The sequence below is a fragment of the Carcharhinus amblyrhynchos genome, chromosome 14 (assembly GCF_965287045.1).
Source record: "Carcharhinus amblyrhynchos chromosome 14, sCarAmb.v2.hapA, whole genome shotgun sequence".
NCBI lineage: Eukaryota > Metazoa > Chordata > Chondrichthyes > Carcharhiniformes > Carcharhinidae > Carcharhinus > Carcharhinus amblyrhynchos.
The window spans coordinates 52,741,585-52,767,890 of record NC_137337.1 but is presented as its reverse complement, the minus strand read 5'-3'; the positions used below and the strand labels follow the sequence as shown (position 1 = coordinate 52,767,890).

The following is a 26,306-nucleotide window of genomic DNA, read 5'->3' as shown; positions in this document are numbered from 1 at the left end:
ATCAAACTCAATTAGTCTGCTTTTTGAAATCTGAGATCTGCCATCTCCAATTTATTTTTTAATACCATGTCAATTCAATACCAATGTTGTGGTGAAGAATTTCTTGTTTTCCGAGCTGTGGTAGTAAAGCTTAACAAAGTTTGCTTTACAAAAACAACTAGCTTTTATTATCACAAAACTGCTTGCAGTATATGGCAGAGTCTTAGAGACAGAGAGCAGTCCCTACAAACTGCTGATTCTATACCAAGCCCGCGCCAGCTACAAGAATCAGTTCCATAATTATACCTTTTTCTTATCAGTGTACATGTTCAATTAGTAATACAAGCAGTAATACATCATCAATTGTATTAGGATCCTGTGACCTCTAAGACCTCTTTGTCTCATCAATAATATATTGATTAATAAATATGTACTTTTGGTAGAACAGAAGAAGGCCAATGACTTCATCATTTCTGACTTTATCTCGCCTCACTCATCCAGCCCTAAGTTATGTGGAGTCAGCCTTATCAGGTCTTGACCTTTCCTGGTCTTATTCATATCTTAGGTTATGCGGAGTCAGTATGCCTTATTTTTTTACCAAATACTTGACCAATTTTTCCATCATGCCATTACTTCATTCGTATAACTTCACACCAGTGGGACTGAAATGATGGGAACCAGACCAACATATATAATCATAGGATGGTTCCAGCACAGACAAACATTTAGCCTACTGTGTTCATGTCGGCTCTCAGCAGGTACAGCTCACTTACTTACACCCCTCTGTCTTCTCCCCATAGCTCTGCAAAGATTTCTTCTTCAGACAATTATCTAATTCTCTTTTGAAAGACACGATTGAATCTGCCTCCTCTGAATGCACACTCTGAAGCAGTGCATTCCACATCCTAGCCACTCTGCATGAAAATAATTCTGTACTCATGTTACCATTGCTTCTGTGGCCAGTCGCCTTAAATCAGTGTACTCGGTTTCTTGATCTTTAACAGGAACAGTGTCTCCCTATCTACACTGAACAGGTCCCTCATCATTTTAAATACTTCTATCAAACACCACTTAATCTTCTCCCCTAATCTGGCACACATATAATTCCCTAAATTTGCACCCCCTTTATTGTGGAGTCCACTAGAGGTAGATAAAAATGTCGTCGATCGATGAAAAACTTGAATAAGGCACTCACTGAGTGTTAAAATGGGCGGTGCAGGCTTGTAGGTCCTGTTTCCTGTGCTGTGCTGTTCTTTGTTCTCCAGAGAGAATAGCCACAGATTCTCCAATCTATCCATGTAACTGAAGTTTCTCATCTCTGCAATTATTGTGAATTTCTCCTGCACGTTCTCTAGTGCCATCACATCTTTCCTAACTCGGAACTGAACACAATAATCTTGCTAAGGCTGAAGCAGGTTTTTGTACAGGGTTTATCCTAAGTCCCTTTTGTACTTTATACCCTATTTCTAAAGCCTAGGATTCTGTTTGCTCTATAAAACTGCTTTCTCAACCTGCTGCGCCAACTTCAATGATTTACGCACATGTATACCCAGATACTCTGCTCCTGCAGCTCTTTTGGAATTGAACTCTTCAGTTTATGTTGCCTGTCTTTGTTTGTTCCATCAAAATGTATCACTTCACACGTCTTTGCATTAAATTTCATCTACCATTCATTCCACCAGCCTGTCTATGTCATTTTGAAGGGTATCACTATCCTCCATCCTCCTCATAGTTCACAATGTGACCAAGTTTTGTGTCATCTGCAAATTTTGAACCTGTACCCTGTATGCCCACAACTAGGTCATTAATATGTGTCGAGAAAAACAGGAGTCCTAACATGGAACCCTGGAGAGCCCACTGTACAATCTGAAGAACAACCATTCTCACTACTCTCTGTTTCTTGTCATGCAGCTAATTTTGTATTCCTGCTGCTACTGCCCCTTTTATTAAATGAGCTCTAACTTGGCTCATGAGTGTGTTGTGTGGCACTTTATCAAATGTCTTTTGGAAATCCATGTGTACACCACATCAACCCTCTCAGTTACTTCATCAAAAAACTCAACTTGTCCTTAACTAATCTATGCTGGCTTTCTATATTTAATCCATTTTTGTACAAGTGACTGTTTAATTGTGGTTAGTTTAGTCCTGAATTACCATTACTAAATGCATTCCCACTACAGAGGTTAAACTGACTGCTTATAGTTGCTGGTAGTTTACTGCTACATCTTTTTTGGACAAACATTTCCAGTTCTCTGGATTTATCACTTTATCACCCCTGTATGTCGAGGTTTCTGGCCAAAGCCTCTGCAATTTCCACCCTTACCTTCCTCAGTATCTTTGGCTGCATCACATCCACTCCCAGTGTCTCATCAACTTTAAGTGCAGCTAACCTTTCTCATATCTCCTCTTTATCATTTTCCAATCCATTCAGTTGCCAAAAGTCTCTGTCCTCATTTGCGGCTGGGATTCTCCGGTGCCACTGAAAGTGAACGGAGTTTTGGCTGAAACGTCAAGTTCTCTGTTCTCCCTTGCAGCAGGGTGGGCACATACGAGATCGGAGAATCTTGCCCAGTCTCTACTCTCCACTTTTTCACTATAACGAGGGCAGCATCTTCTTTCCTGTAAACTAGTTATTTACAAATAAATCCATTCCTTCTCTTCTATACGTAAATCCATTCCTCCTTTTCTATAGATAAAACCGTAATCAGACTTACTCCTCCTTTTACGCTCTTTTTCAATTTATATGTCAATAGAAGACTTTTGAATTCCCATTTATGTTAGTTGTCAGTCATTTCTTATACTCCCTCTTTGCTTCTCTTACTTGCTTTGTCACTTTTTGTGTGAACTTTCTATGTTAAGCCTGGTTCTCAGTTATATTATCCACCTACATACCTTCTTTTAGTATTATTTTAATTCCTTGCTTGAATTTTACATGGCGATGATGCCCTGTCTGAAAAGTTGGTGGTGGCATACCCATCTCCAGAGAAACATAGGACTGAGGAGTGGGCCGTTCAGCTCTTGAAGCCTGCTCTGCCACTCATTAAGATCATGGCTGATCTGGTTCTATCTTAACTCCACTTTGCTGTCTGACCTCAGAATGCTTAATTTCCCTGCCTATTAAAAAACTATCTAACTCTGCCTTGAATAAATGTAGTGGTCAGCTTCCACTGCCTTCTGAGGAGTGAACTAGAAAACAGATCATCCTAGGCTGGATATTTAATAGTGAAAAAGGAATAATTGACAGTCTAGTTGTGTGAGACCCCTTGGGGATAAGCGACCATAATATGATAGAATTCTTCATTAAGACAGTGAGTGATGTAGTTGATTCTGAGACTTGGGTCCTGAATCTAAATAAAGGAAACTACAATGATATGAGGTGTGAGGTAGCTATGATGAATTAGAAAACATTACTTAATGCTGCAACAATTGTTTATTCCTATTTGGCCGTAAAATGAAATGGGAAAGGTGGCCAAACCATGACTTACAAGGGAAATTAGAGATAGTATTAGATCCGAGGAAGAGGTATACAAATTGGCCAGAACAAACAGCAGACCTGAGGATTGGGAGCAGTTTAGAATTTAGCAAAGGAGGATAAAGGGATTGATTAAGAAGGGGAAAATAGAGTATGAAAATAAGCTTGCGGAATACATAAAAACTGAATATAAAAGTTTCATGGGGAACAAAGAAATGGATGACCAACTAAATACATACTTTGGTTCTGTTATCACAAAGGAGGACATAAATAACATACCAGAAATGTTGGGGAACACAGAGTTTATTGAGAGGGAGGAATTGAAGGAAATCGGTATGAGTAGAGAAAAGGTGTTGGGGAAATTGATGGGATTGAAATCTGACAAATCACCAGGGCCTGATAATGACTTAAGGAGGTGACCCGAGAAATAATGGATGCATTGGTGGTCATCTTCCAAGATTCCATAGACTCTGGAACAGTTCCTACAAATTAGAGGGTAGTTAATGTAACCCTGCTATTTAAAAAGAGAGGTAGAGAGAAAAGGGATTTATAGACCAGTAAAGCTGATGTCAGTAGTGGGAAATTGCTAGAGCCTATTATTAAACATTTTATTGTAGAGCACTTGGAAAACAGTGACAGGATTGGACAGAGTCAACATGGATTTATGGAAAGGGAATCATGCTTGACAAATTACTGGAATTTTTTGAGGATGTAACGAGGAGTTGATGAGGGGGAGCCAGCGGATGTGGTTTATTTGTACTTTCAGAAAGCTTTCAACAAGGTCTCACATAACAGATAAACGTGTAAAATTAAAGCATGTGGGGTTGGGGGTACTGTGCTCAGACGGTTAGAAGACTGGTTGGCAGACAGGAAACAAAGAGTAAGAGTAAACGGGTGTTTTTCAAATGGCAGGCAGTGACTAGTGGAGTATGACAAGACCTCAGCTATTCACAATGTACAGTAATGATTTAGAAGAATGAACTAAATGTAATATCTCCAGATTTGCAGATACCACAATGCTGGGTGGAAGGGTGAGTTATGTGGAGGATGCAGAGATCATTCATTGTGATTTGGACAAGCTAAGTGAGGGAGGTCGATGCAGTATAATGTGGATATATATGAGGCGATCCAATTTGGTAGCAAAAGCAGATGCTACAGGAAAGATAGAACAGGAGGTAAGAGAGGAGAGGGAATTGCACTTTTGATTAGGGAAAACATCATGGCATTAGGGATATATCTGAGGATTCGGGCACTGAGTCTCTATGGATAGAACTGAGAAATAAGAAGGTGGAAATCACTTTGATAGGGTTGTACTATAGGCCCCCAAATAGTCAGCAGGAAATTGAGGAGCTCCAAGAAAAATAGGGTGGTAATAGTAGGGGATTTTAACTTTCCTAACATTGACTGGGACAGCCATTATATTAGGGGCTTGAATGGAGAAAAATTTGTTGAGTGTATTCAGGAGGAATTTTTCATTCAGTATGTGGATGGCCCAACCAAAAAGGGGGCAAAACTTGACTTCCTCTTGGGAAATAAGGAAGGGCAGGTGGACAGAAGTGTCAGTGAGAGATCACTTTGGGACCAGTGACCATAATTCCATTAGATTTAAGATAGCTATGGAGGACAAAACATCTGGCCCAAAAGTTAAAATTCTAAACTGGGGCAAGGCCAATTTTGAGGGTGTAGACAGGAACTTTCAAAAGTTGACTGAGGGAGTCTGTTGGCAGGCAAAGGGACGGCTAGTGAGAGGCTTTCAAAAGAGTGTTAACTTGAGTTCAGGGTAAGCACATTCCTTTTAGAATGAAGGGCAAGACTTGCAGAAGTAGGGAACCCTGGATGACTCGGGATATTGAAACCTTGGTCAAGAAGAAGAAGGAGGCAGCTGGGGTCAAGTGGATCCCTTGAAGAGCATATGATGTGGAGTTGCTGGCGTTGGATTGGGGTGGGCACACTAAGAAGTCTCACAACACCAGGTTAAAATCCAATAGGTTTATTTGGAATCATGACCTTTTGGAGACCTGCTCCTTTATCAGGTGAATGGACAGGTAGATTTCACAAACAGCATTTATAGGCAAAGACGCAGCAATTGACCTGATGAAATGTTATGGGAGGCTAGGGAGGAAAATGTGGGTCCCCTAGCAGAGATATTTGAGTTATTGACAAGCACAGATGAGGTAGCTAAAGATTGGAGGGTGGTAAATGTTGTGCCTTTGTTTGAGAAGAGCTGCAAGGAAAAGCCTGGGAACTACGGGTCGGTGAGTCTAACATCGGTAGTGGATAAGTTGTTAGACTGTATTCTGAGAGACAGGACCTATGGCATTTAAGGAGGCAAGGACTAATCAGGAACAATCAGCATGGCTTTATGAGTGGAAAATCATGTCTCACAAATTTGATTCAGTTTTTTGAAGGGGTAACCAAGAAGGTAGATGAGGGCAGTGCAGTCAACATTGTCTCCATGGCCTTTGACAAGGTACTGCATAGCAGGTTGTTGCATAAAATTAAACCTCATGGGACCCAAGGTGAGCTAACCAATTGGATACAAAATTGGCTTGACAACAGAAGACAGAGGGTGGTTGTAGAGGGATGTTTTTAAAACTGGAGCAGGCACGGTTGGTAAGTTTGCAGATGACACCAAGATTGGTATCATAATGGACAGTGAAAAAGGTTAACTATGATTGCAATGGGATCTTGATCAATTGGGCCAGTGGGCTGATGAATGGCAGGTAGAGTTTAATTTAAATAAATGCGAGGTGATGCATTTTGATAGATCAAACTAAAGCAGGACTTACTCAGTTAATGGTAGGGTGTTGGGTAGAGTTAAAGAACTAAGAGATGTAAGGGTACATGTCCATAGCTCCTTGAAAGTGGAATCACAGGTGGACAGTGGTGAATCAGGCATTCAGCACGCTTGGTTTCATTGGTTACAACTTTCAAAACAGAGCTGGATGTCTTGTTGAAGTTGTACAAGTTATTGGTAAGGCCACACTTGGAATACTGTGTACAGTTCTGATCACCCTATTATAGAAAGCATATTATGAAACTAGAAAGAGCGCAGAAAAGATTTACTGGAACAATGAGGGTGAAGAGAGACCTGACAGAAGTCTACAAGATTACGAGAGGCACGAATAAAGTGGATAGTCAGAAGCTTTTTCCCAGGGTGGAAGAGTCAATTACTAGGGGACATAGGTTTAAGTGCGAAGGCAAGGTTTAAGGGAGATGTACGAGGCAGATTCTTTACACAGAGAGTAGTGGGTGCCTGGAACTCGTTGCTGGGGGAGGTAATGCAAATGGATATGATAGTGACTTTTAAGGGGCGTCTTGACAAGTACATGAATAGGATGGGAATAAGTGGATATGGTCCCCGGAAGGGTAGGGGGTTTTAATTAAGTCGGGCAGCATGGCCGGCGCAGGTTTGGAGGGCCGAAGGACCTGTTCCTGTGCTGTAACTTTCTTTGTTCTTTGATCTTTGGATGCTACCAGAACTTGATGATCTGAGTTATAAGGAGAGACTGGATAGACTGGGACTTTTTCCCTTGGAGCGTAGGAGGTTTAGGGATGATATTATAGAGGCCTACAAAATAAAATAGATCATTTAGATAGTCAACATCTTTGTTGACTAGAACTAGAGGGCGTTGGTTTAAGGTGAGAAGGCAAAGGTATAAAAGAATCCAGAGGGGCAATTCTTCACACAGAGGATGGTAAGTGTCTGGAACAAACTGCCAGAGGCAGTAGTAGAGGCGGGTACAATTTTGTCTTTTAAAAGGCATTTAGACTGTTACATGTTTAAGATGGGTACAGAGGAATACGGGCCAAACGCAGGTCATTGGGACTAGCTTAGTGGTTTACAAAAAAAAGGGTGGCATGGACAAGTTGGGCTGAAGGGCTTGTTTTCATGCTATAAACCTCTCTGACTCTATGAATGGCTATCAATTAAGGGAGAGGAATGTTCAATGAGAGCTGTGTATCCTTGCACACCAGTGACTGAAGGTAAGCATGCAGGTGCCTCCCTCCTTTCAGAACAAAAGTGTTACATTAGCTGTTTTCCAATCCCCAAAATCTGAGGAATTTTGGAAGATTATATCCAATGCATCTACTATGTCTGCAGTGATTTTTTCAGGCCATTTGGTCTTGGGGATTTGTCAGCCTTTAGGTCTAATAATTTTCCATATGTGCAGTGAAGGATTCCTTCAGTTTTACAAACTCCACGCAGGACTTGCATATTGATGGCAATGCTCTGTCCATGCGTTCGTTCGATATTTCTAATTCAATAATGTACTTCCCAAGTAAGCCATATACGTTTGCACTATGTCCCCGTATCATGGCGACATGGATGCAATGTCATTATTCCAATCTGTATTCATTGAACTTCTGAACTCTGAACTTGTGCAGTTCAGTTTTAACAATACTATGTGTGTCCAAATTGATGATATTGCCTGGGATGCTCTTCAGTCCTAGCTCTTGCAACATCTTAGTTTCCATGTGAAAAACCATCTTTGATGCATTGATCCCTGACTTCCTATCCCTTACATATTTCCAATACATAGATGATATGTGTTCTATATTTGAATTGGAGTTGCATGTAAGAATTTCCCTACACACCTTAATGGACTCCATCCTGTGTCAAATTCACCTATGAGATGGAGCAATTAAAAAGCTCCCTTTCTTCGACTTGCAAAATCTGCCAGTGAGTTCTCCGCTGCTGTCTACAACCTCACTTTCATTGGTCAATATGCACATTGGGATTCCCACAATTCCATTGTGCAATAAGATTGGGCCTCTTGGCAACCTCGTGAATAGGGCCCAGGCCATTTGTTCACCAGGCAAGCTTAATGCCAAAATGAGATGTATCAAAGCTATCCAGGGAGATAATGGTTATCCTGATCAGACCATTGCTTGCTGTGTATCGCACACATTCTTAAATGATCACCATTTTTGGTTCAGTAAAATGATCTGTCTTCTTCAGGTTAAGATATCTCAAACATTTGAGCAACAGGTGAAGCTAGCCGTTTCACACTGTTACTATGCAGTATTGGTATTCTCCACTAACAGGATGCTGACGTCAAGCCATATTGGCATTCTGCCTACTACACAGATGAATAAAGTGGTTTATGATTTCAGTGCCGGCATGATGCTGACTGTGTAGTCTGTATGTCCCAGTAACTGGACAATCTTATCAAACAGCATGTCCCTCTGTCTTTCCAGGCAAAATATTGACTCTACTTGACCAGTCTCTGCTTGCAAAACTCAAAATATGTGGCGTGATTTTACCACGTCACCGCATCCAGTGAATAGCTCGGTGAGCTGCAAAGCTATAAATCCAGTTTGCATCATGCATCAGATGGTTTTGTGGTCTTCCCAGCCTCTTTCGAGTGGTGTGAATCCCATTACGCCCAGAAAGGATGTAAAGATAATTAGTGAGCTTGACATGGCTGCAACCACCCCCCCTCCCAAATGTTTCCCATCTTTCCGGCGTGGTGTCATGCTGGCGTGAATCACTACTGCTATTGAAAAGTGTGGCTCAGGCACAGTAAAAGCGAGGGTATTGTCAGTGCACACTTAATGGGCCAAAGGGTCTGTCTGGCACTGAATGAGGCGTTGAACCTCTCCGGCTATGGTCAGGATTTGAGACTCCCTTTGGGAGGCAGATCACAGACAGAAGAGTCAAAGCTGTGGGGTGCACAAATGTTTAATAGTAATTATTTACAGTGCATATTACCCTATAACTAACTACAGTTAGTGCCTTCATCCATGCCCTCTTGGTGACCCTATAACTTTTTAATCTTACGTGGCTTACTGCTTGTTCAGAGTTGGAGAGGTTCAGAGAGGGCCTGGGGAGGAGAGTAATTGCCCATCGGAAGTTTAGACATCTCAGGAAATTGCCATGCAGGTCTACACATCATGGCTTCCACAGGGTCCGGACTCAAATTTTCAGTCATTAAGATCTTCTAACAATCTGGAGACTGAAAGATTTGGCCCATAATGTTCTGCTTTGATACTGATTTTTCCCCTCCATGAGGAGATGAAAATCAAGCCCATAAGGGATGGTTTTAACAATAGCTACCTGTGATGATACTGTGCTTTTAAGAAATGTATTTATATCATGTTTCTTTAAGTGGTATGAAGAGTATTCAGCCTGTTTGTCTGTACCAGGCAGCTCACATGCTGTGAATTCAGGCCAATGATTGATTTTAGTAGAAGATGTGTTTGTTTTAATCTGAGTTCATGCATTTTTGTTTATTTTGGTTGCTCCCCCTGGGGTTTCAGAGTAGGGTTTTGATTAGGTTGATTGTCATGTGAATGGTGGAGCTATCTTGCAGGGAAAACACTAAGTTTTCTTTTATTTTAAAATACTCAGTTTCTGCTGGGCCCTGAAAGTAGCAAGAAATGTCTATCTGTCTGTCTGTCTGTCTCTCTCGCTGGAGGCTGATGTTTGGGGCTGTTAGCTGACTGCTGTCCCTTTCTCAAGGTGTTCAAAAGGTTCTAGGACTTTTAACAAGTATAAGCATGTAAACATGTATGTCGCTAACTGATTTTGATGAGTTTAAGTCTATAGGAAAAACATTACTTGAATTGGTAATAATAGAGATAAGTTAGGAGTTACAGATTGTATCATGACATGTTTAAGTATTTCAGTTGGCAAAAGTTAAACTAATTCATTCGTTATAATTAAACTGTACTGTTAAATAAAGTTTATTTTGATAAAAGCTTCCTAGTGCATCAATAGAATCACAATTAGAGTGAAACGCCTTATCCTCAAACTAATACCAAAATAGGAAAAAAACTGTTGGGGTCTAGTCGGACTTCATAACATACTTTGGGGTTTCTGCTCTGGTACCTTAACATACCTGACTGGAAATCTGATTGAGCTCTTTCTTCACACCATGCTCGGTTTGACATTCAGTTGAAGTAAACTTAATAGATGTTTCATGAAGGACTTACCAGATTGAAAGATGCTTATAAATTTTAAGTTTAGAAGTGTTTTGTCAATGAGATACGATGACTGGGCCTACTGTAAATTGGAGAGTGGTACCCTGAACTCAATGCACTATTCTTTATTTTTCTTACAGTTGCAGATAGAAAGGCATCAAAATCCACCTGGCAATCTTTGTATAGAAGGAAAGCGCTTCAGAAATAAGCTGAGGAGTTGCAGACAGTGGACCAGCAAAATTGAATCCAGTTCGATACTAAACAGGAGTATTTGTGAAGAACTCACTGGTGAGTTAATGAAACAGGTTAAAACTAAATGGCCTGGTTTGACAGAGCATGGCAAGAAAAAGCAAAGCTGAGTGAATGAATCAAAATGTAATGAATTTACACTGGGTAATAAATTGATAATGTCTACACTGGGAAGTGTAGACATTATCAAGGTTTACATTGCAGAGCATTCTATCCCACCAATCATTGATCTCTACTAAGAAAAAATTGCAAAATAATTTCTCAAGGGAACCTATAAAATAACTAAAAATCTTTGTTAATGAGCTCCTGGAATAGAATGTGGTGAAGCAAATTCTCAGAAACATGTAGAACAAGACGAACAACTTAAATTTATAGAGCACCCTCATGACAAGAAAACACTACATGGTGCTTCGAAGGAGCATTATAAACCAAACATGACATCAAACCACTCGAGACAATATTAGATCAGATGGCCAAAAGCTTGATCACATGTTTTATGGAATGTTTTAAAAGGTGGGGATGGAACTCCAGAGCTTAGAACTCAGATAGCTGAAAGCATAGCCACCAGTTGTCCAGCGAATAAAACTGATGATGCTCAAGAGGCCAGAATTAGATAAGCACAGATATCTTGGAGGATTAGAAGGAGAAAAGCTCTACCATAACTCCGAGCAGACCAGATGTGGCCTCAAAGTGTATAACAATGCTTTTCCAATTAATGTATGTATAGGGTCCCTTGCAATCATTGCAAAACTTCCTCATACTTTTCTACAGCATTAATGTATTCTGAGGCAGCCCCTAAAAAAAAAGATGCACTCCTGGGAAATATGAACTTGCAAAAGAAGCTAATAGCCGTCCAGTAAATCACCGGATGCAGAGAAATACAGAAATCTGATAACAAACAAATAGAAATGTGATGATCTTAGGAATCCCATCAGTTTTCCCTACTGACCACCTTGACCTCAGGGATCCCACACTGAAGGCATAGATATATAACAGCGATGTCCAAGTTATCTACTTCCTATCAGTCTAGCCAACCAGATTGTCATAACCCATAGAATCTTGGAATGTTATGGCACAGAAAAAAGCGATTTGGCCTTTGGTACTTTACACCATCATGATATAACCTGCTCTCTAATTCAGTTCACATACAATATATTATTTCTCCAATCGAAGCAACTAATTTACTTTTAATAGAATGATAGGCCATACTTCAACAATGGTATGTGGCAGAGAATGTTACCTTCTAACCACCCTCTGTGAATAATTAGGTCCTTTTAATTGATTTTGTAATCTATCCATTTATGTTGCCTGTTTTGCTGACCAGTGGAAACAATGGGCGGGATTTTACAACCTCACTTGACCAGAGACCAGAAAATCCAGCCCAAGAACAATGGACACTTTCGTTGTCTGCCTCTTGCCTGCTCTGATTCCGTGGTGGGTGTGGCGGTAGAATTCTGGCAAATGTATCATAATTTAACCTATCTGAACACTTCATTCATAGAATCATAGTCATAGAGGTTTATAGCATGGAAACAGGCCCTTCGGCCCAACTTGTCCATGCCACCCTTTTTTTAAAACCCCTAAGCTAATCCCAATTGCCCGCATTTGGCCCGTATCCCTCTATACACATCGTACCCATGTAACTATCTAAATGCGTTTTAAAAGATAAAATTGTACCCATTATTGAAGAAATCTCTGCTTTCTCAGTTCTAATGAAAAGTTTCTCTTAACTGTAACCTTTCATCCCTGGTAACAGCCTGTTAAGTTTACAGTGCACCTTTTTCTGTTCTTTTGTAGATTTCCTTGAATTGGGTACTCGTAATGGTAGACAGTACTCTAATCATAGCCTAGCTTATGCCTTGTACGTGTTCAACATTATCATCTTAAGTTTGTATTTCATGCCTCTGGAACATAAAATCAGTGATTCCATTTGTCTTTTTACTGCCTTATCAACCTTTTTGGTCACCTTTCATGATCTTTGAGCCCAGGTAGTGATGCTTATACCTTTTGTTTGCTAATATGTGTTCTTTATCTTTTGTGGGTCTGTTTGTATTACTGAATAAATCATTATGGAACACCCAAGTCTGTGAGTTTCAGCAACTTTAGGCATTTACAAGTTATTGGAAATCTGAAACTTAAATGTATACATGACCCCTGATGTTTCAGAGTTGACATCTGTGACCAACAAAGTCAAAAGGTTCAACATCCGTAATATTTAATACAATCTCTCAATTCATAGTGGAAAACACTTAAATCACCAACAGTTTAACTTTTTCTTCGTTGTTTATATCAAAATGAAATCTTAGGAAGAATGCATATCACAAAATTAACAAGGCCTCAATTTAGTGTCACATTTTTATTACGAAGCTTGCATGTATACATTTCTACAGGATGACTTTCTAATTGGCTTTATAAACAAAAAAGGAGTAGCATTAACTTTGATGTTGATCATTGGCCCCTTTATTCTCACTGGAGAAATATTCTGGAATTCATTACTTTGCACTACCACTACAATGTTAATGATAATTCAAGGAAAAGATCCAGCACTGTCTTTTTAGGGTAACTAAGGTTTGGCAATGAATATGTCCTTATCAGTGGTGGGACAACATGTCTGTGTTTTTTAAAAAGATAGCATAGAGAATAAAAAAACATAGAAAAAATGGTTATTTGAAATGATTCCTAGTTTAATTAATACCACAGAATAGCAATAGCTTATATTGTATTCTCTTTTAAGTTCTGTGTATTATATTGTCTTGGGAACCTACCAAAGGATAATAACACCCTAAGGGCTTTCTGTTCTGTTTTCCTTGCGATAGTTTGAGCAGATGTCCATGCATATTCACAGGGGTAAATCTCTGAATTTAAGGAACATTGTTAGGTGGACAGAGATGTACATGAATGACTAAAAAGGAAAGCTTTTCATTTAAATAGTTGTTTATCTTTACAGTCTATAAAGGCAGTTCCTGCAGGCATGCCTGTTGCATCTTCTATAATTCAGTTCCTGTATGATCTATCTTGGCATGTTTTGGAGCATGAACATAGTGTTCATAAAAACATTGGAAAACTATCTCAGAACTGAACTAGATGGATCCAGTAGGTTAATACTCAAATTAAATCTATTTGTGTTTTGATTTAATTTTGCGAGCAGGGAGATTTATTAACTTTTGACATTGTGTGTATATCTTTTCAGCTGAACACAGAAAGATTCCAGGGTGGCTTTAACTACGACCATGAGCATCGTACTGACTCCAGTGAATAGCCAAGAGCTCGATGCCATTGCAAATGATGCATCTCCAATGATCACCAACATAACCCCTCTGGAAGAGCCAGAGGATGAGGGAAGGATGAAGGATGCTATCCAGCGCTATGAGAAACCCCCACCACTTCACACAGGAGCAGACTGGAAAGTCGTCCTTCATCTGCCCGAAATAGAAACATGGCTTCGTATGACATCAGAGCGAGTGCGAGACCTTACCTATTCTGTGCAGCAAGATACTGAGAACAGACATGTAGATGTCCACCTGGTCCAACTAAAGGTAAGACTAGGGGGAGGAGATTTTTCTGACAGCCTGAATCTTGATATGAATTCATGCGTGAATTGAAAGTCAACTGGTATCATATCATTAAATGTAAATCCCAAACTAGCATTAAAATAGTTAGAACGAATATATTTATATATTTGTGGAGAGAGAATAGAGCCACTGTTTCAAGTCAGGATGACCCTTTGTCAGTGCATTTGTGGTTGATTTGCAATTTCTATAATGTGATGCAGTTTAACATAATTGAGCACTTTATGTGTGTGGGCATGGACGGCTGACAGAAAACGGGGTTCTTAATCTGACCAACTAATAATGCTGTAATAAAAGCAAGATATTGCAGATGATGGAAATCGGGATTAAAATACAGAAAAAAGTCAACAGGTATGGCAGCATCAACGGAGAGAGAAACAAAGTTCTTATTTCAAATCAAACATGACTCTTTCATTCAACACAAAATGTTAGGGACTTTTACAGCCCCCAGCTGATGTATTGGCAGGAAGGGACTATGTAAAGTAAGGAAGATAGCCCAGTCCTGAACTGTTCCCTGTCACACAGTGGCTGGTTTAGGCATCTGACAGTTTGCCCACCCTCCCTGAGGCATATTGTGGCCCTTGACTGGCCAATTAATGGTCTGTTTCCACCCCGCTACAATAATACCTGCAAGTTTAATGTTTTAAATTTCATTTCTGACCTGCTTTTTATTTCAGGCAGCATCCCTCTAAGAACTGCTCCTTCTACTTTTTCCCTCAGTTTATTTGATTTTGTTTAATTCGTCATTTGATTTATTCAAAATAGGAGTAATACCTGCAGCAAGAGAAGGTGGAATGAAGGAAGTCAGCCCACGACTTCACCATCTCCAGTGAAAAGATGGGAAGGAGTGAGGGTGGTTATTTCCTTTGGGTGTTATTCTTTACCCATTGGGGTCACTGCCCCAAAGATGTTTGAGGGGGATCCTGTTTATGACTCCCTCACTGATTTCCAAATGCTGGCATCCCCGGCACCTTCCTGGGGTCCCTGATCCTTCACTGATCAACAATCCCAGACTCATCTTAGTTTGGTGTCCATATTATCCACCTTCTTGGACAGCTTGTAGCCTCAGCATCAGCCACTATTGAGCCCAGTTACTGATCATTCTGGTAGTTTGCTGGTCACGGCCTGCCAACCCAAAATATCCCTTTTATTCCTACTTTCTGTTTTCTGTTCATTAACCAAGTCTCAGTCCATGCTAATATATTACCCCCTGTGGACAGAATTTTATGCTCCCCCGCGGCGAATTCTCAGACGGGCAGGAAAATCCCACCGGCAGAAGGAGCCCGAAAATCCTTCTGCTTTTTAATTTGGACTCTAACGCTTCAAATTCTGAGTGGAACATTATTCCTTAGCCTTTTGATGTTGTTCTTCCTTATTGGACTATGGCAACTGGATTCTCCGACCCTCATCCACTTGTAAAGAAAAGTCTTTAATCCTGGCATTGGGTAAGCAACACAACCGCTGGAACTTCTGGACATGGCTGCAAATATCTGTGACTTCTCCCTTGCCTATCCAATCCCCTGTCACTACCTCACATGTTTTCACTCCCCCCTGCACAAAGGCACTATGGTTACTTTTCCCATTCCCTGTGAAGTTCTTTTACTGATCCACACACGTAGCAAGAAAATCTTATCTGTTGCCCAAAGCCAAAGCTGAGCCTCCACAGTCACTATATCAGGACACCCCCGTGCTTGCCTGATTCACACTCACACTTTCCCTCTCCTAACCATTGACCACCTCTAAAATACTACTTAACTTAAGACTTCCACCCAGAATAAAGCATCCAGCCAGCTCTTCCCTTCCCTGCTGCCCAATAGTATCTGCAGCTCAGCTGCCATCTCCACAAGTTTTGTTACTCATGCTGCAGATTATTGCAGTAAGAAGCCTGACAACACCAGGTTTAAGTCCAACCGATTTATTTGATAGTAAACTCACAAATAAATTGGACTTAAACCTGGTGCTGTCAGACTTCTTACTGTGTTTAACCCAGTCCAACGCCGGCATCTCCACAGCAGATTATTACAGCAGACATGGTTATCTGGGATCTCAGTGCTGTGCACTGTCACTGTGACTGTCATTCTTCTGATCAAGCCATTTTCCTCTTTGTGAGGTGCTGTTCGCGTCACCTGGCAATTGGCAGTTTTTTCCCCTGAACTAAAGCATTTAATACTATCCTGAGTTATTTCACCTGGCATCCAAGTGGAAGTTTAATCTTCAAACTGAACTCAGCAGGGACAGCAGATGAGACTACCATGCAAATCTGGAACTGAGATGCTGCAGTAACAGTACAGCATGTACACTGCAATGTCTATCTAATGTTATTTACTTGATTAAGTAATCAGTTATTTTTTAAATTGAATTGATTATTTTAATTGGTTTATCAAGCTTAAGCTGCTAGGCTAGCAAAATAAAGTAATAATAAGTTACAGTTTCCTAGCTTTGAAACAAAAGAAAAACATAATCATTTGGAAGTAAATTAAAAAGCAATACATCTTTACACTTCCACTTGCACCAAATTGTTGACTTTAGGACTTTGTTAATGATGTACTCCTTCATGACATCTGTGTTCCATGCTCTCAAATGCAGACAGACAAATCTTCACAGTAAACCAAATCTCTTCTTCTCATCAAATTATCATAATGTTCAACAGTGTAATCTCATTCAGAGTCACAATTGTCTCTTTATGTAACTGAAATAAGGAATTTGTAATTGTCCACTAATATAACATGTTGCTTGCGTTAAAAATGACAATGCTGTTCAGAACAATAGGAATTTCCTGTAGATTCCCTTTGATTTCTTAAAACCTCATAGGTTCAGGTGACTGTCATTCTTCTGATCAAACCATTGTCTTCTTTGTGAGGTGCTGTTCGCGTCACCTGGCAATTGGCAGTTTTTTCCCCTGAACTAGAGCATTTAATGCTATCCTGAGTTATTTCACCTGGCATCCAAGTGGAAGTTTAATCTTCAAACTGAACTCAGCAGGGACAGCAGATGAGGCTACCATGCAAATCTGGAACTGAAAATGATACAGTCCTCCAGTAGGAAAGGAAATGCTTGAAATGCCCAACCAGACTCTGTTCTTAAATCATGAAGAATCAAAGGCAGTGTGTCTCTACAAGGGCAGCTTTAACACTTCTGCTTGATCTAGTCATTGATAAACAGAGTAGGCATATAATATATGCAGACTCCATCCATGATTCTCACTTTTGGATATGAGACCATGTGCACAATGTCATAAATGGCTGAAGAAGAATCCAATTGGTGGGGCAGGCTGGGATTGTGGTCTGACTGTAAAAACAAAGGGTAAGTTTTGCAAACATTTAATTTGACATCCTTCCCCTAACACCCCACCCCACCTTTCAATTGGCTACTCAATTGGCAGGCCTCCCATATGTGCCAATCTTGTGGCAAAGGTCTTTCCTGTTCCCTTTCAACAAAAAGATTTTCCCCAACCCCATCAACATTATCAGATGAAAAATAGAGAAATCCAGGTATACACATCCCAACAATTACTCTTGGATTCTACTTAGAATGGATCAGAACAAAAATAGTGTCTTAGAGGAGACTTGTCTTCACCTTAATTAGGACTGTGATCTGTGAATACTGGGTAACTATTGGATACTAATATTCACAAATCAAAAAGACAATAGAAACATAGAAACATATAGAACATTACAGCGCAGAACAGGCCGTTCGGCTAATAGGTTAATAGGTTAATCTCTAATAGGTTAGAGATTCTGGTTTTGAAGGTATTCCATAGTGAACCCAGGTTGTTGTAGCTGATCAGAGAAACCTGAGGTCAAAACTTGCGTTATAAAGGTGCACAAGACATTTTCATGTCTTGAGGCAAGAAATTAGAATAATTATATCAAAATATAACTGAGCTGCTCAAGCCTCCAGGTTTTGTCTTCCCTCATAACCCATCCAGTGACATGGACTAGGATGAGCTGAACTGTGCCATTCTTGATCACAGCTTACAGGAGATGTAATTGAAGAGATGACGAATTACATAATCTCAATTTTCTCCTTACCCAAGTAGTGTTAAGATTTTGTATGTTAGTTCATGTACTAAGCACTGTCATACTCCTTATGTGCATGAATGGCATGTGATACTAAGCTTATTTGCATAGTTTTCTAATTAAGATTCAGAGCTGCATCCACTTTGGAGGATGATGCCATTCATAGTTAACATATTGATTAGATGTTCTCCCACAGAAACTAAGCACCAGAAGGTCGAGTCTCTAGTTCCTGCGAATTGTTACATGAGACAGAAAACTTAAATACATGCTGCTTTAAATTATAGCAAACTGGAGCAAGACTGTAGACAGTTTCATGCTGGAAGTAGTGAACGTGAGGAGAATGAAGAATGAGGATAATTGAATGCATTAATTATTAGTAACTCCCTTCCAAATGTGCTTTCAAAGAAAATACAGTTTTAATTGTAAGCAGAATATAAGCTTAAGAGAGCACAATGAGTATTTTCATAGTTTCCCCAGGTCCTTTTAAAAATGTACGTTCTGAAGAAAATATGCCTGTATGGTACAAATATTACAGCTGGGGTCAATGACCCAGTGGCAGAGGCATCCTTTATCTTTATCTTTTTTGCCAGTGAAATATGTGACAATGAAGCAATCAAATTTTCTCCACTAATGTCATTTCAGAATGTTTCAGTTCACATCTAAATGAGTAAGTTCATAGAAATCATAGAAACCCTACAGTACAGAAAGAGGCCATTTGGCCCATCAAGTCTGCACCAACCAGAATCCCACCCAGCCCCTACCCCCATATCCCTACACAGTTACCCGCTGATCCTTCTAACCTATACATCTCAAGACACTAAGGGGCAATTTTAGCACGGCCAAACAACCTAACCTGCACATCATTGGACGGTGGGAGGAAATCAGAGTACCCGGAGGAAACCCACACAGACACAGTTAGAATGTAACTGGTGACAACTTTGTATCAGATGTAATGTGAGCAATGATAACAAGCTGTAAGGGTCAGCTGACCCAATAAACCATGGAGCCAATGTAATGATGTAATGGTCAGCTGACCAACTGACTCAGTATAAATAAGAACCTATTGGGAATTGTGGAGAGCTTGGATTGGCCCAGGACGAGGCCCCAAGTTTGGAGTTATGAAGTTTCTTTATTGAATCTTTTCTTTGATTTATAAGTTGGAGTAAGTTTTGTTATGTATTTATTTTCTGCATTTGGAGAGTTCTTTCTAAAGAAATATTGGTAACAATGGAAAACCCATCGTGACTTAGTGTTTGGTTTTGAAGGAGTGTTCCAATCATGGCAGAAAGTAGAAATAAATTGGTGGGATTTGATTGTCCCCTGCCAAATCATATTGGCAGTGGAAGACAGAGGTGTAAATGTGGACCCTTGTCAACACAATACTGAAAAAAAAAGCAAGGTATGGCATTAGCTTTGTCACTTCTGATTAAGAGCAAGATAAGGAGCAAAGTACTTTCCGACTGGACGGCAGATGCCCTAAATAAAAAAGAAGCGCTACAGCTCCTGTTATCATACTTAAGTGAGTTTTACCAAAAAGATGAGTTCTTGGAGAACTATGAAGAATGGGTGATGTTTGACAGGATTAGGAGATAAGATACCCAGTCCATGGAAAAGTGTATCGTAGATTTTGATAGGAGCAATAACAGGCTAATAATGAAATCTAATTTGGAGATTCCAGATGCAGTATTGGCTGTTAAGTTATTGGATGGTTCATGTCTGTCGCAAATGGATATTCTTTTAGTAAAGCCTGGAGTACAATTAAGGGGAACAGAGCCCCTCTTTGATTGGCATCATTAAAAAAAGATTTTCTGGAAACAATCGTTCCGCACCACTTTGTTCAACACAGACCAGAATGCCATAGCACCCAGAACAGAGGAGTCATTGGTAACTCAGCCACGTGCCAGACCACATGGTATATGAAGGCCCTTAAACGAACTAAAATTATCAGACCAAAGGATTCATGACCCATTAGTGTCGCTAACAGACAACAGCAAGATGGACAAAAAGATTATTCTGAAACTCCATGAGCAGTTTTGTCATTCGGAGCACTGCTGCAGGATGCTGGTGTGCTGGACAAAGAATATAATGATCTCTTAGAGCAAATATCAGCCCCAGTGTGAAATTTGCATAAAATATAGAAGGACATCCCTGAGTCCAGTCATGACTCAACCACTAGCACGAGATTTCAATGATGTAGTGGCAATGGATCTAAAGATATGGGATAAGGACAAAGGCTTCTATCTATTGCACTTTGTGGACATGACCGCCCAGTTTAGCATATCCACAAAGATAAAAAGACTATCATAGATAAAATTATGATCCACTGGATTGGAACACGGTGGGGGCACAGTCTAAATTTTTGACAGACAATTGGGGTAAATCTGCAAATGATGAGTTTCAAGATATGTATGAAAATTTAAATATTGTGATAATGCACACTGCAGTGGAGAGCCCATTCAGCAATGGCCTCTATGAAAAGAATCATGCGGTTATAGATGACCTGTTGCATAAAAGTTTGATGAATCAACCGAGCTGTAAAATGCAGGTTGCGTTAGCATGGGCAGTGCACGCAAAAAATTCTTTACGTATGGTGGGAGGACTATGCACAGAAGAAATCCAAAGTTGCCGTCTGTATTAACAGATGCTCCTCCGGTGCCAGAAGAGAACATGCGTTAGTTGCATGTTTTCTGTATGCTTAAATGCTATGCGGAGAAAGGCCTTCGTTAAGGCTGGGGTTTCAGAATGGATAAGAAGTGCCTAAGGCATCGCATAAAACCGTTGGAGGTATACTTTGAGAAAGGGGACAGGACCTACTCTAAAAGAGAAGGCAAAAATGAGTGGAAAGGGCCCGGGAAAGTGATAAGAACATACGGCGAGGTAGTTATACTACAACATGGTAACCAAACAATGCGAGCCTACTATTCGAGAGTAGTGGGAATCAGATACGAATTTGGAGCACCTGAGCAAGATGCAGAAATGCAGGAGGCATCTTGTACCTCACATGCACATATCCTGAGCTATTATGAGGATTAGTCAACTATAGATGAGAGGGAACCTGATGATCAACAAAATACCAGTGAAGTGGGGGATGAAGCTACTACTTCAAAGTTTCAGCTACCCAAAGTAGGCACAGTGGTATCATACGTTCCTGAAGGGACAAGTGAGTAGAGGGATGCCGCTATTATCAGGAAAGCAGGAAAGTACAAACACTGGCTCAACATCCAAGAGTAAGGGCAAGAAGCCAAAGCTATAGATTGGGTAAATGGGGTGGACAGATGGAAACAGGAGAAGCGAGACCTAAGTCCTGAGGATGAGACAGTAAGCATTTGTGAACCCAGTAAAAAGTCACGAATCTGTGAGTTAAGTTGTGTCGACAGTAGTAGCCCTGACAGAAACAGACACGGCAGTAGAGGCTGGAGTTTAATGAGGAAGGCTAGGAATCAAACCTATGATAGGAATAAATGTACAAGTCCCCATGATATGGAAGTATTAATAGTTGCAAACAAAATAGAGCTGGCGGAAGTAAGAGAGGCCAAACAAAGAGAGCTGGACAGTTGGGAAGAGTTTGTGGTGTACACCAAGGTACCAGATGAAGGGCGGTCTGCTTTGTCCCATAGATAGATTTACACAGAGAAAGTTTTGCAAGATGGGACATATGAAGCTAAAGCCAGATTAGTAGCCCGTGGGTAAGAGGAACACTTGGATGGGAGAGACACTACAGTTGATCCACCCAAGCAAGGAAAGTGATACTGAAAATTTTTTCTGTTCTAGCATCTAATAATTGGACGCGTAAGTGAGTATTTATCAAAGCAGCATTTCTGCAGGGCAAAACATTTCAGAGAAAAGTTTTTTTGAGGCAACGCAAAGAAGCAGGTAATACACAGGTACGTTTTTGGAAACTGAATAAATACATACATGTGTTAAGTGATGCATCAAAGGATTGTATTTCTCTGTATGTTCTGCATTGCTGAAGACTGGCTGTGTCCAGTTAAAATCAGATGCAGCAATGTTCTACTGGAAGGCTAAAGGAAAATTAGCTGGAATTTTTCTGATGCATGTAGATGATTTCTGATGGGGTGGCACAGAAGAGTTAGAAAAAAGCATAATTGAGGGGCTGAAAACAGGATTTAAAGTAAGGAGTCAAGCAGCTGGTGCTTTTCGATACCTTGGTCTTTATTTCTGATAAAGCACCTCTGGGGTAACAATGAGTCAACAGGGATTTATAAACAGTATTGATCCCATTCCCATCACCAGAAAAAGGTCAATGGAAAGAGAGGGACGGGCCAATAAAAAAGAAACAGAGATGTTGAGGATACAACAGGACAGCTAAATTGCCTAAGCACACAGACAAGACCGAATGGGAGCTATCATGTCCTGGATCTTAGTGATATGTTGAGATGCACTGCACTCAGAGAGATCTTGCAGGCTAATAAACAATTAAGAAAACTAAAATAGAGGAATGTGTAATTAAATTTCCAGCACTAGGAGAACCGGAAGATATGAAATTGGTTGTGTTTAATGATGTTTCACATGCCAGTCTACTAGACAGACATATTTCTGGTAGGTAAGGAAGGAAAATGTTGCCCCTTGGCTTGGGAAGCAAAGAAAATAAAAGGGGTAGTCAAAAGTACATGGGCAGCTGAAACCCTAGCGTTAGAGGAGACATCAGATATGGAGATATATTTGTCTGACATGTTAAAAGAATTATTTTTTATGACACATTGGGTAAGTACCCATTGAGTGTTATGTGGACAATTTGGTCCTCCTGAGACAATGATCAGTCAACAAAAATTATAACAGAAAAGTGACTGAGAATTGATTTGGCCAGCATTGAACAATTGCTGGAAAACAAGGAAGTTTCCAAATTTAACTGAGTTGGTGCAACTCTACAGCAATCCGATTGTTTTACAGAAAGGGGTGCAGGTACTGGAAAGTTATTCAGAATACTGGAGGATGCTTGTTTTAAATTATTTTAAAAAGTAAAATAAAGGGAATCTGTTAGAATGTAACCAGTGACAACGTTGTACCAGATGTAATGTGACCAGTGGTAACAAGCTGTAAGGGTCAGCTTGGAACCAATTACAGAACGAGACGAGGCCTTGGACGAGGCCCCAAGATTGGAATTATGAAGTTTCTTTATTAAACCCTCCTTTTGACTTATAAGTTAGAGTAAGTTTTGTTATGTTTGTTGTCTGCATTTGAAGAGTTCCTTCTGAAGAAACATAAATGAACCATATTTAAAATCAATTTAAATTACCCACTGTAATAACTTTAATGATAGCCATCTCAAGAGCCTATAACACACCCCAATCAGATCCTCCAGTCTCAGAAACACTGGATCCGATCCATATGCACTGGGGCCACCTGGTCCAAACCCTCCTGTGTGTCAAATGTCTCCATCCACTTCAAATGGGCGTCCACTAACCTCAGAAGCATTGTGCCCATAAAAGGTCCAACATTTTTGATGTGGACCCTAACCCAGGGTTGATCTGGACATTCCCATGGATGTACCAAAGCAGGTAGCTTCAGCTGAAAAGAGCTTTGCTACTCTTTCCATTGCAGCATTAACTCCGGGCCACCACATGTACCTTCTTGCGAGCATCTTCATTTTAGGCACACCTGGATGGGCACAATGCAACTCCTTCAGTAATAATTCTCTTTCTGGCCTGACACTCTCAATCCAGAGAAGGATGATACCATCCTCACAATTAAGCTTGTTTTTCCTGATCTAGTAAGGCTTCAAGTCCTCTGAAACTCTTTCCTTCTGCCATCCATACAATATCAACTGTTTCAATTTGACAATAGTGAGTACTTACTCCCACATGGGAGACTGATAGTGAAGGTAAGAGCCCATTGGAATCCAAGGAAATTTGACAAATTGGATACAGAATTGGCTCAATGGCAGGAAGCAGATACTGATGGTCAAGAGGTCGTTTTCAGACTGGAAGACAGTACCTAGTGGAGCACAGCAGGGCTCAGTGTTGGGGTTTATGTAAATGCTGTTTGTGGTTTATATAAATGATATAGACTTGAATGTTGGAGGGTTGATCAGAACGTTTGTGGATGATATGGAAGTTGGTAGGGTGGTCATTAGTGAGGAGGGCAGCCTAAGATTAAAGGACGATATAGATGGGCTGATCAGTGGCAAATAGAATTCAATCCAGATAATTGTGAGGTAATCCACTTGGGCAGAACAAACAAAGCAAGGGAATATATGATGAATGTCAGGACCCTGGGAACCACTAAGTATCAGGAGGATATTGGTGTGCATTTACACATGTCCCTTAACGTAGCAGGACAGGTGGATTAGAGTGGTTAAAAAGGCACATGTGCCATTATTAGTTGAGGCATAGAGCTTAAGAGCAGGAGATTATACTGGAATTATATAAACTGTTGGTGAGGCCACAGCTAGAGTATTGTCTGCCGTTCTGGAATCCACATTATAGAAGGGATGTGATAACAATGGAAAGGGTGCAGAGGAGGTTTACCAGGATGTTGACTGGGCTGGAGAGTTTTAGTTATGAAGAGAGATTGATAGACGAGGGTTGTATTCTTTGGAGCAGAAGAGACCAAGGGGGCACATGATTGAGATGTATAAAATTATGAGGGACATAGATAGAGTGGACAGGAATAAATGTTTCTCCTTGGTGGAGGGATCAATGACAAGGGGGCATAAATTTAAGAAAAGGGGCAAGAGATTTAGAGGGGATGTGAAGAAAAATTTTATCACCCGAAGGATGGTGGGAGTCTGGAACTTATTGCCTGAAATGGTGTTGGAAGCAGAGACCCTCATAAAGTATTTAAAGAACACAGAACAAAGAAAATTACAGCACAGGAACAGGCCCTTCGGCCCTCCAAGCCTGCACTGACCGTGCTGCCCAACTTAAGTAAAACCCCCTACGCTTCTGGGACCATATCCCTCTGTTCCCATCTCATTCATGTACTGGTCAAGACACCCCTTAAAAGTCACTACCTTACCTTCTTTCGTTACCTCTCCCGGCAATGAGTTCCAGGTACCCACCACTCTCTGTGTAAAACATCTGCCTCGTACATTTCTTTTAAATCTTACTCCTCACACCTTAAACCTATGCCCCCTAGTAATTGACTCTTCCACCCTGGGAAAATACTTCTGACTATCCACTCTGTCCCTACCTCTCATAATCTTGTAGACTTCTATCAGGTCTCCCCTTAACCTGCATCACTTCAATGAGAACAAACCAAGTTTCTCCAACCTTGCTCTCCTCATAGCTAATGCCCTCCATACCAGGCAACATCCTGATAAATCTTTTTTGTACCCTCTCACACATCCTTCTGGTAATGTGGCGACGAGAATTGAACACTATATTCCAAGTGCGGCCTAACTAAGGTTCTATAAAGCTGCAACATGACTTGCCAATTTTTAAACTCAATACCCTGGCCGATGAAGGCAAACATGCCGTATGCCTTCTTGACTACCTTCTCCACCTGCATTTCCACTTTCAGTCACCTGTACGTCCGTATACCCAGATCCCTTTGCCTATCAATACTCCTAAGAGTTCTGCCATTTCCTGTATATTTTGTATCAGTGCTAGACCTTCCAAAATGCATTACCTCACTTTTTTCCAGATTAAACTCCACCTGCCATCTCTCCACCCAAGCTTCCAACTGATCTATATCCTGCTGTGTCCTCTGATGGTCTTCATCACTATCCGCAAATCCACCAACCTTTATGTCGTCCGCAAACTTACTAATCAATCCAGTTACATTTTCCTCCAAATCGTTTATATATATTACAAACAGGTAAGGTCCCAGCACTGATCCATGAACACCACTTGTCACAGCTCTCCATTCAGAAACACACCCTTCCACTGCTATCCTCTGTCTTCTTTGACTGAGCCAGTTTTGTATCCACCTTGCCAGCTCACCTCTGATCCCATGCAACTTCACTTTCTGCACCAGTCTGTTATAAGGAACCTTGTCAAAGGCCTTAATGAAGTCCACGTAGACAACATCCACTACCCTCATCAATCATCTGCGTCACTTTCTCAAAAAATCCAATCAGTTCCGTGAGACATGACCTCTCCTTCACAGAACTATGTTGCCTCTCAGTAA

The 26,306-nt window shown here is 40.5% G+C and overlaps 1 protein-coding gene across 8 annotated transcripts in view; it reads left to right on the top strand.

Annotated features, from left to right (window-relative positions):
- akap6 (A kinase (PRKA) anchor protein 6) overlaps positions 1 to 26,306 on the top strand; it is a 503,941-nt gene that overhangs the window by 65,616 nt on the left and 412,019 nt on the right. For all 8 annotated transcript variants that reach the window (XM_080202862.1, XM_080202863.1, XM_080202861.1 and 5 more), the window contains 2 exons: positions 10,519 to 10,666; positions 13,818 to 14,163. In XM_080202862.1, coding sequence (XP_080058988.1) covers positions 13,858 to 14,163 — 306 coding nt within the window. In that variant the 5' untranslated portion in view covers positions 10,519 to 10,666; positions 13,818 to 13,857. The remainder of the gene's footprint in view (positions 1 to 10,518; positions 10,667 to 13,817; positions 14,164 to 26,306) is intronic.